This window comes from Epinephelus moara, chromosome 10 (genome assembly GCF_006386435.1).
Source record: "Epinephelus moara isolate mb chromosome 10, YSFRI_EMoa_1.0, whole genome shotgun sequence".
Lineage (NCBI taxonomy): Eukaryota > Metazoa > Chordata > Actinopteri > Perciformes > Serranidae > Epinephelus > Epinephelus moara.
In genome coordinates this window covers 29930351-29941238 of record NC_065515.1, presented here as the reverse complement: position 1 = coordinate 29941238, position 10888 = coordinate 29930351, and the positions used below count along the sequence as shown (strand labels likewise).

Genomic DNA, 10888 nt, shown 5'->3' with positions numbered 1-10888 from the left:
TTTCTTGTCGCTTGTTGCCATGGTGAATCGTGGTATCGGGGCTCCATTGATGACACCTTTTTAAAGTCGTGGTGCACGCACTTAACTCAGAGTGAACAAACTCTGTGTTGATTGAACCAATTGAAATCACCTGTTTTGAAACCCGTAACCCAGAGTTTCCCATCTCAGAGTTACTCAACTCAGAGTTCAGGGTTAGGCTCAGAGTTTGTTGAACCTCCTTTCTGAAACGGACCCCAGGAGTTTTCAAAATTAGAGGGAACATTGGTGACAGCTATAGTAACTACTTAATACTTTATTAATCCCCCTGAGGGGAAATTCAAATTTTTTCACTCTTTTGTCATTAACACACTGGTCCAAAATACACACACATGCACAAACAGGACCTATACATGCACAAAGTGGAAAGCCTTGGTCCAGCGCCCCGAGCGGTTGGGGGGTCGGTGCCTTGCTCAAGGGTGCCTCGGCAGTGCCCAGGAGGTGAACTGGCACCTCTCCAGCTACCAGTCCACACTCCATATTTGGTCCGGACGGGGACTTGAACAGGCGTCCCTATGGACTGAGTTAGTTATGTTACAGATGAAGATTTTAAATTTAAAATAGATGATGATCTATAAAATACAACACTTTGTTAAAGATTTAAAAGTCCTTACCTGTCACGTCTCGGGCTGGACCCAAATGCAGCAGGCGGACAAGGTCAGGTAAGTTTACAATGTTTATTGAGTCAACAAAGGGGGGTATTAGCTGGCAGGCGGTGACGGCGGAGTACGGGGCAGAGGGGGTCCGGTGTGGCGTGGCTGGCGGCAGGAGATCCTGGACAGAAACAATTGGCGTGGCTGGCGGCAGGAGATCCTGGACAGAAACAATTATTAGTTCAAGCAGGAAAAAACAAAAGCAGGCAGAGGCTAAGCTGGGCACAAAACAGCAAACTAGGAGCTAGATGTACTACCATAAACAGCAACGATCCAGCGGAGACTGATTGTTGCTGCGGGATACTTGAAGGTGAGGATGATGGCTTGATAGCAGACCGGTGTGTTGATTACTGCTGGGCGGCCGGTGTGTTGATTTAGAGAAGAGAGGGGAGGGAGAGAACAGGTAGAGAGACAAGAACAAAAACACACCAGCCATACACCCACTCACTCAAATGACTGAAAAAAAACCAAAAGCACACACACACACACACACACACACACAGCATCACGGAGGACGGGTCGTGACATTACCAGTGTTTTTGTTCCTCTGAGCTTCTCAAGAAAGAGTCTAGTTGAGATCCCTTCTCTTATTTTAGAGAATTTTTCCTTCTTTACTTCGCAAATGGTTATATTTACATAACTTCTTAAGGTTTAAAGAGGTCAAATTATCATTACAAACTTTAAGTATGTTTTATTTATGATGCTTATGTAGTTTTACAAGCACAGTACAGTATGCATGATTTTACTTGGAATGGGCATTGTTCCATTGGTACTTTTGTTTCAGCAAAGGATTTCTTCCACCTCTGGTCTGTATGCAGTATGTTTCAAAGGCAAAATGTGTCTATTATCTCCTAGTGAATGGTGATATCATGAGGAAAATTAATATTGCATTCAAATTTAGCCATGACAGGAAGCCCATATGCAGCCCGTAGTAATGAACTTTAGATCAGGCATACAGGAAGACAAACTGGTACATTGAAATTGTATTGGTGTTTTGATGGTGTAATGACCTGCTATCTTGCCAGTAAAAGCTTTAGTTAACTGGAAGTGACACAAGCTGGCTGGACAAACATGTAAATGATTAACCAAAGTAAATAGGTAGCTAACGGCTGTAGATCAGTAAAGCTTCAATCATCTGTCCTCAATTCATTGCTGTCATCTGTAACGATTTTGATTAAAGTCAGTTTGTTTTCTGCTTAATGCATAATGCATGAGCAGCAATGTATTTTGGCCCCAAACCATTCAGTGCTTTATAAACTTACAGTTGTATTTTAAAAGCAATTATTTGACAAACAGGAAGCCAGTATAAAGATCTGAGAACTGGAGCGATGTGATCTCTCCTAGACTGCACTAAATCTGGTAACAATCAGGTGTAGCCATCTGATTAACTTTTTAAGAGAGACCTGTAAAGATGGCATTACAGTAGTCAAGTCTACTGAATATAAACGCATGGACAAATTTGTTTAAATCCTGCTGAGACATAAATCCTTTAATTCTTGTTAAATTCTTTAAAGTGATAGGGATGTTTGCAATTACCGTAGTAAGGATGAGGATTATAAAATCGAGGTCTAAATCCATATACCTCAAGATTTCTGTCTTAGCTTTTGGTCTTTAATGTTAGCGATTGAAGCTGAGCAATGTCTTTTAATTGTTCCTCTTTGGGACCAATGACAATCATTTCTGTTTTACCTTGATTTCACAATTTTGGCACTTACAATCATTCATTCATTTATTTTCCAAAACCAATTATCCTGTTAGGGGTCGTGGGGGTGCTGGAGCCTATCCCAGCTGACGTTGGGTGAGAGGCAGGGTGCACCCTGGACAGGTCACCAGGCTATCACAGGGCTACTTACAATCCATGCTTTGTTTAATGCACTCAGTCAGTGCTTGTATTGGGACCATAATCACGTGTTGACATAGTTATGTAAATCTGGGTGTCGTCTGCATAATTATGGTAAAATATTTTATTGTTTTCCATAATCAGAGACAGTGGGAGCATGTAGAGGTTAAACTGCATAGGCTTGAAAATGGTTCTTTAGCTGCACCACGTCACCTTGGATGTTCATGTAAGTAATTACTGATTGACACAAAGTAGTCCCCATACTTCAAAAAGGATTTAAAGCAGTGCGTAATAACCGTAATGATTGCAGTACTGAGATCAAATAATATCAAGACTGAAACTGTCCAACTGTCTGTGTTAAAGTACATGTCAATCAAGACTAGAGCAATCAACAAGAGCAGTCTGTGCTGTCATATGGTGAAAATCCTGACAGGAAAACATTTTTACAAGTTGCTTAGGGCCAAGAACATCTTAACTTGTGTCATACTAACTGAACTGGTTTTAACCGAACAGTGTGAAAGATTTCAGGGGATTTAGTGGCATCTAGCGGTGAGGATTTTTCCGCCTGCCTTCAGCTTGTCATTGACTGAGACCCAGGACAGCATGATTAAGCAAATGTGGCTCTGTGTGTGTGTGTGTGTGTGTGTGTGTGTGTGTGTGTGTGTGTGTGTGTGTGTGTGTGTGTGTGTGTGTGTGTACATGTGTGTACATGTGGTGGAGGGAGGATTTTGGGAGAGGTGCCCATGTCCCTGAGACTGTTTCATTGCTACTCTACTGTGCAGATCTGAATAGCTCAAAGGGAAAAACTTAACTCAGACACCCAGAGAGAAATACCTTGATCTTCAGAATGAGAGTCTTTTACCTTGTTTGGCTTTTTATCCTTTGGCTGAATATGGACAATTCTTTACAACAGAGTGGTAAGACTGGTCTATTTTCTCTGTTGTTTTACTTCAGTTACAAAACAACAATCACAAATTTTATTTATTTATTTGTTACTTAATGCTAGGGGCCTAATAGATCATCAGAATAGAAAAGCTACGTTTTTAATTATAAAATTAAAAGGCCATCATGTACTGTTCGTGTGCCTTACCGCCCCCTTTATAGCTAAGGTAGGGCCTACACTGATTTGCATGTTGCCCAGGAAAACTTTAAGTGTAAACAGAAGTGTAAAAATTGCATCGAGGGAAGTGTGAATAGGGCCCGAGTTTCTGTTATGTGTCCTTTTACTGCATATTTTACTACTGTAAATGTCTTAATCTAATCATAATACACTGGTGGCAGTGCCTTTGCATTTGCATTGACTTTACAGGCCAATCCCTCCCATTTTAACTTGTTTTTACTTGTGAACATTGTATTAATAATGTAATTCTGTTTATGGTTTAGATCGCACAGAATGGTGAAGGTTGGTTACTAGATAGACAGATGTCAGGGTGTTGGGTTTTAGTACCACCAATGGTTAATGGCTAATGGTTAATGTGAACTTCTCAACAGATAAAGAAATAAAATGTGAACTGACACTGCCACCACTGCAAGGAACCAGGTATGAACCTGCTCACAGAAATGTGTTTTCACCTGGTGACACACTGAGAGTCATATGTGGACAGAACTACTGGATTTCTACCCCTAACGACACCTCAGCTTTAACTACATGCAAAGAGGATGGAGAGTGGACTGTCACACCAGAATGCCAAGGTATGAAACAACTTGGGCTTTGGTCCAGAGACAGATTGTGAGATTGTTGTTCTCTACTGTGTTTGTATGGTTCAGTAACCTGTGATGATGACTGTCTATCTTAACCACAAATCTTTCTTGTATTCTAGAGGTTATATGCAGCCATCCACAAGACCCACTTGTGAATTCCTGGACTGTCTGCTTAGGGCAACAAATTAGACTGGGTGAGACTGTAAGTTATACATGCAAGACAGGCTACAAGGGGACAAGTGGCATCCCCCGAGCCACATGCACCAGAGAGGGGTGGAAACCAAATCCATTTTGTCAAGGTATTGTGACATTACAATTGTGTTCTTGTGTTACAGCACTACTGTCAATTTTGTATCCATATTTGGGGAAGTGGGGAAAGACTGTTTTGTCTAGTTTTTTACATTAATAGCTTGTTTCGACCAAAAAGTCCCAGGAACTAAGAGCAGCTAATACTGGAACAGTTAGGAAGTAAAAGTTCCTTTCCCATTATATGCAGTCACTTTATTATGCTATTAATCTGTCCTGGTCCCAGTCTATGGTGCTCATTGCAGAGGAAAATGATCTGCAAAAAATGTCTTGCATTGCATGGTACTCCACATTGCTTAACTACAAGGCTACGTCACGCTTACCCCCATTCACACCCCTCACCCCGCCCACTCCATAAATACAGAAAACACTGTTGGTGATCACATTCACCTTCTAGTAGACCACTCTAAAAATGAGTGAGATAAAGACAGAAAATTGCAGAACAAGTGAATTTAGATATATCTGTATTAGCTGTGTGTTGCAGAGTACATACTGATGCTGGAAAATAACCCAAGAATGATCAGAAGATCATTACGATTTTGTCCTCAGGTGTGTCGCTATTCTAACCTTTTTAGTCTCTGTTTCTTCCTTGTAGTAATTCTACCATGAACATCACTCTCCACACAGTCATTTCTGTAATTTACATGTTCCGAGTGTAAAATAAATGGAATATAGAGGTTGTTTTTCATATTGCTGACAGTAACTTTGCTTTATTTTTCTTTTTTTTTCTAGAAATAAAATGCAACAGACATGATATCCAGAATGCAGAAATTGTCAGCAATATCAAGGAGAAATACAATTTCCATGAATATGCCAGTTATGTTTGCAAAAAAGGTTATCAGGGGCATTTCACTCTGACCTGTACGGAAAGTGGTTGGACTGGGTATTCACAATGTACAGGTAAGGTTGTTGCCAGGTTTTGTTGTTTTTTACCAGCCGTAACAACGTGTGTGTGTGGGGGGGTGTGTGTGTGTGTGTGTGGGTGTGTGTGGGTGTAATCATGCTTGTAATCAGAATGTGGTCCTGGTGACACTAATTGTGGCGGGCTTGACATAAAAGCAGTTTTGAGTTCTTTGCCAGGTGTTTATATGTCTGTCTGTCTGTCTGTCTGTCTGTCTGTCTGTCTGTCTGTCTGTCTCTGGACAGATTTTGTGAACATGATAGCATTACAACCATGCAAGATGTTGTAACAAAACTTTACAGGTGTGTAGCTGAGATTACAATGAAGGTCAGGTTTGAAGATGGGTGTGGTCCGAGCAAGGGTGCCATAGGCAGGGTAGTATTAAGTAGGTGTTATTAACGTCTATTTAATGATTCTATCGGTAGCCTTTCAGTGTTGTGATCATTGTATACTAAAAGTCAGTAGTCTTTCACAAGTATAATTGAATCTATATAGTATTGTTTAAGCTCGCATTCATTGAAAATATTGAAAAACTGTACCTGCTTATAGGTTGATACATCTGAAAGTTTTTTGGTCGTCCAATTTATTCCTCTATCATGTTTTCTCCCTCCAGCCCAGTGCCCAGCGATTCATGTGGACAATAATGTCCAGGTGAATGGGAACCTGGAAGAAGCAATCTATGGACATGTAGTTAGATTCAGCTGCAAGTCCAGGACTGAAATGCTGTCTGGGTCACCAGACATGTATTGTGATGAAAATGGAGAGTGGAATCGCCCAGCTCCAAAATGCGAAGGTACAGCAGGCTTTCCAAAATTAAAACGGGAAACACTACAAGGTCTTACTTTGAAAAAAAGGAGGAAATAGAAGGAAAGGAGAAGACAGAAACACAAACATGCATGTATAAAATGCCATAATAACCACTATCATTCACCCAGCAACTAATGTGAAACAAACCAAACAACAACCACTAACCACGTGATGCAACATCCACCACCATGTAACATCACATCAACCCCATAAAAATATAATTACCTCCAGTCCCAAGAACAGTTTGAAGCTAAGCTGTCATTCATGGTTATTACCTCCAAATGTCTAAAATGGGACATCATTTTACTTTTCAATCAGGTCAGTCAGTGGTCACTCTTCATTTGCCTTTTTGTGAACAAGGTTATAATTATGCTCGTTTCTATTCTTCAACAGCGATAATATGTGCAGTACCCAATATTGAAAATGGCTACGTACCTGGAAATATCCAAGGGTACAGAGAACATGAAGTCCTTCACTATGAGTGTAATGCTGGATATAAACGTGCTGAAGAGAGACCTTCAAAATGCACAAAACTAGGAATAAGACCAGATCCACTTTGTCAAGGTATTGTGAAGTTAATCGTGTGTTTTTGACATTACTGTTATTTTGTATCCATATTTGGGAAAGTGGGGAAAGAGCTTTTTGTCCAGTTAGAGTGGAAAGTTTTAACTCCATTCCACCCTAAAATCCCAGAAACAAAAAACCGCTTAACTGTGGAAACAAACTGGCAATCTCGAACCATCCGCTATCATATCTGATAGCGATACAGTCTTTAGCAGCAACAGACAAGATATCAGGAGTTCTGGTGTAGCCAGTGGATATCCAGGCCAAGACTTCCTCTTTCATGCAGCGCTCATAGTTTACAGTTTGATTAACAACTTGAGACAACTCCAGTCAGCTCCTCAGTTTATTACCATAAACAGATATCTGCATATGAACACAGATAAATTAGGGGAAAAAAAGTTAAATCATTGTCAGACAACAGCTTCCAAGACTGCATTTTGGCCAGTGCACTGCGCCTTTTTGGCTCTCCACGAGGACTGTTTACCAACCCAAGCCTGCTAAAACCTAGCTGGTCAATCCTACTCAGACTACAAATGGAACCCAAGCCCTTCCAAAATCCCAAATCTTGTATTGTTGCCTACAGATTTTGCACATATATATGCCGATATCTGTCAGAGATTACTATATCAGGAACTAAAGGAGTTTATGCAGTCACTTCATTGCACTATTACTCCTGGTCCCAGTCTATGGGGCTCATTGCAGAGAAAAAAGACCTGTAAACAATAGGGTCTGTCTCCCTCACAATCCCCTTTGATATTCTTTGTGTCCGTAGTGACAGGCATATGAAAATCAAGTAGGTTAAAAAGAAGAGAAGTCACAGCATCATATCATGTCATATCAGTGGGGTACAACAAGTGCACTATCGTAGAACATGGGGTCAGCCATGATTCACAAATTTATTCACAATTGATTCACATACACTACCCACATTGTTATGATACAAAGCTGGTTGAAAATCAGGCAAGTATGCCTCTAACTACAAGGTTACATCATGGTCACCCCCATATACACCTCTTACCCCACAACATAAATACAGACATTGACAGAACAGAAACTGTTGGCGATGACATTAAAAGAAAAAAAACAAGCAGCATCAGATGCCACAATTTAGTTGGAAAACAACCAGTCAGGTGATCATTACTATTGTGTAATTCTACTACCACTCTGTCAAACACTTTAAATCTCTTGGTGTCTTTGTTTGCAGCCCCATTGCTAAGTTACGTGTGTGTGTACTAATGTAGCCCACTTATGTAACATAGAAGCTGTTTCTTTATACTGCTGGCAGCAACAACACAGTCAATGTGTACAGTAGCTCATAACTGATTTTTTTTATTACAGAAATCACATGCGACAGACTAGATGTCCCAAATGCAAAAATAATCACCAATGACAAGGAGACATACAAATACAATGAACGGGCCAGATATGAGTGCGAGGAAGGTTATCGAAGACAATTTACTCTCACCTGTGGGGAACGTGGTTGGAACGGGAATACACAATGCACAGGTAAAGTTTTGTTGTTTGTTTTTTTGTTTGTTTGGGGGGTTTTTTGTATCTCTGTCTTTGCATGCATGGATTTTGAATACAGTTTAAGAAATTATGATATCGGCTAAATCTGTCAGACTTAACTCCAAGTCAATATCAAATACAATGACTTTATGATCATTCAGTCAGAAAACAGTGAAGCTCCTGTCTGATAAATTAATCACAACAAGGGGGAAAGTCCAAACTAATGTGATGTCATCAGCATCTGCATCTATTCTGTATGAAAGCCTTCCCCTTCAGCTGACGAAATCCCCACTAAAACAAATCATTCCATATAGTGAGAGCTGTTGAACATTGTGCTGATCTTAATGTAACATAACTAAGATCTGGAATCAAAGACAGTTACATTGTGATGTTGCCACTTTTACTTATGGTGAAACTCCTTTATGTGTTTCCCAGAGATAACGTGCGACAGAAGGGAATACAGAAACACAGAGATAGTTGGGAGCTATAAGTACGAATACAGGTACAATGACCAGGTCCAGTATATCTGCAAGAATGGTCACGAGGGAAGTTTTAATTTGACCTGTAAGGAAATAGGTTGGATCGGATCTCCAGACTGTACAAGTAAGACAATAAAAAACACAATACAGTCAAAAGTACAATATTTTGCTTTTTCCATCCCTTTGTAAACTGATATTTTTAGGCTTACACCACAATTGAGGATATTTTGAACAGGCTTGTTGTAAACACACAACTAGTCGTCACTCATTATGACTTATGTCTGTGGGGATCACAGCTCCATGCCTCGTGTCCAACTTTACAAATCGCCTGGCAAAAATATCCTCAATTTCTTCATTCTTAAAAGTTCTACATGTGTGTATTTAAAGACTTTTGGTAAATGTCCCATATTACTCTGCTCATTCTGAAGCACTGCAAGATATGAGATGGGACAAGGGGAGGTACCTTACTTTCTGACTCTGTCTTTAATTGCTCTTTCTATAGTTTCAGTGTTTACTTATGTTTTTATTTATTTGTACTTTTTTGTGTCTTAGTGATGCTGCAACAACCAAATTTCCTCACTAATAGGATCAGTAAAGGCTTTGCGTATCTTATCTTCCTTGGAGACAAGACATCTTATATGAAAACAGTTGTTTTAAACCTGCTAAATTTCATGGTAACACCTGAGGGGTGTGTAAATTATGTCATAGTTTTGTTTAATCTGTTTCAGAGAGATATTGTAAAAAACTTCACATCGACCATGCCGACATCACCCGCAATGAAAAGGAAACTTACAGCCACAATGAACGGGTCCACTATGCATGCACGCACGAAGGAGGAAAAGTTTTCACTGTTACCTGTGAGCAAAGTGTTTGGACTGGGGTTCAGAAGTGTGCAGGTAAGAACATACACCAAAAACAAATACAGTTTAAAGATTAATTACAGTGTGCTGTGATCAGGGTTTGTGTGTTGTCATAGCAAAATAAATGAATATCTTTTAGAAGCTTTGAATTTGGAGTTTGAATACCCAGTGTAGTCAGATATAATTAAATAATATTTATTCAAGGGCATAGCTTTTGTTTTAAAACTGGGGGATCCCCCTAAATTTTTGAGCATCAAACACTTAATTTTGATTTCCTGCATAAAGGTGAATTCATATGCAACAACTGTGCCTTTTCTGCATCAAAGTATGGTGTAAATGTCTTTAATTTTGTCAAATTAAAAGTCAAGTTTTACTGGGGTAGACAAATGCACTTGTTCTAAATATTGAGGGGGACTTGTCTCCCGCAACCCCACCAAAATCTACCTATGTATTTATTGAACAATTTGTACTTTATGCTCTGTCCCTCCATCAAGGGAATAAGAGTCTACACCCCTGCTGGTGGCAGAGACAGACGCACGTGTATGAAAACAAAAGAGTTTATTGCTGAAGGAAAAAAACAAAAATGCAGGCAGTGAAGGCAGGGTGCTGGCTGGCTAGGAGGTTATCCACCAGAGTAGAGAACCGGATCTCAGGAGATGGCATGAGGGCTAAGCACATGGAAAACAGGGCAAAGAATATACGTGAGCTCAAAAATGCAGGAGGCACAAAAAAACACAAGGAAGAACTCACTACAGAAGCAACACTGGAAAAGAGTACGCTTGGCATACCAACACGGATGGAATTATCTGTCAGAGTAGTGAAGTGAAGACAGGTGCTGTGTCTCAAATCGCATACTTCTGTACTTAAACTTAATATTTTGAGTGCATAAGTGCGTTCACACTGGGGAGTATGGTCAAGAAGGTTAGTGTGGAACTATGGACACGTCTCGCCCTCAATGGTCGCCATCTTGGCTACGTAGCGGAAGGAGGGGCCACGTGTTTTTTGCACCAAGCACCACTATACTGTTGTCAGATATAAGCCAGCAGTATGTTTATTGGGTTAATTTACCAGTCTGTGATGATTTGGTACCACAAACGATAACACAAATGCTAATGCTAGTTTGCTAACTAGCTAATTTGCGGTTGCCATTTCCGGTAAGTGCACAACGGCCGTGTTTGGTTTGAGACAACACTACCCTGTCGAAATTTGCACACTACGCCAATAAGTACATA

At 40.2% G+C, this 10888-nt stretch overlaps 2 protein-coding genes across 5 annotated transcripts in view; both read left to right on the top strand.

Moving 5' to 3' along the window:
- Positions 1-10888, top strand: part of LOC126396772 (complement factor H-related protein 4-like) — a 53209-nt gene that overhangs the window by 21101 nt on the left and 21220 nt on the right. The window lies entirely within an intron of this gene.
- LOC126396768 (coagulation factor XIII B chain-like) overlaps positions 3273-10888 on the top strand; it is a 25334-nt gene continuing 17718 nt past the window's right edge. For 2 of the 4 annotated variants that reach the window (XM_050055063.1, XM_050055062.1), the window contains exons 1-8: positions 3293-3446; positions 4021-4221; positions 4350-4529; positions 5269-5436; positions 6051-6230; positions 6638-6808; positions 8147-8314; positions 8753-8920. In XM_050055063.1, coding sequence (XP_049911020.1) covers positions 3377-3446; positions 4021-4221; positions 4350-4529; positions 5269-5436; positions 6051-6230; positions 6638-6808; positions 8147-8314; positions 8753-8920 — 1306 coding nt within the window. In that variant the 5' untranslated portion in view covers positions 3293-3376. Of the gene's footprint in view, positions 3447-4020; positions 4222-4349; positions 4530-5268; positions 5437-6050; positions 6231-6637; positions 6809-8146; positions 8315-8752; positions 8921-9524; positions 9693-10888 lie in introns of all 4 variants that reach the window. The other 2 variants (XM_050055060.1, XM_050055061.1) reach the window with 2 other exon arrangements.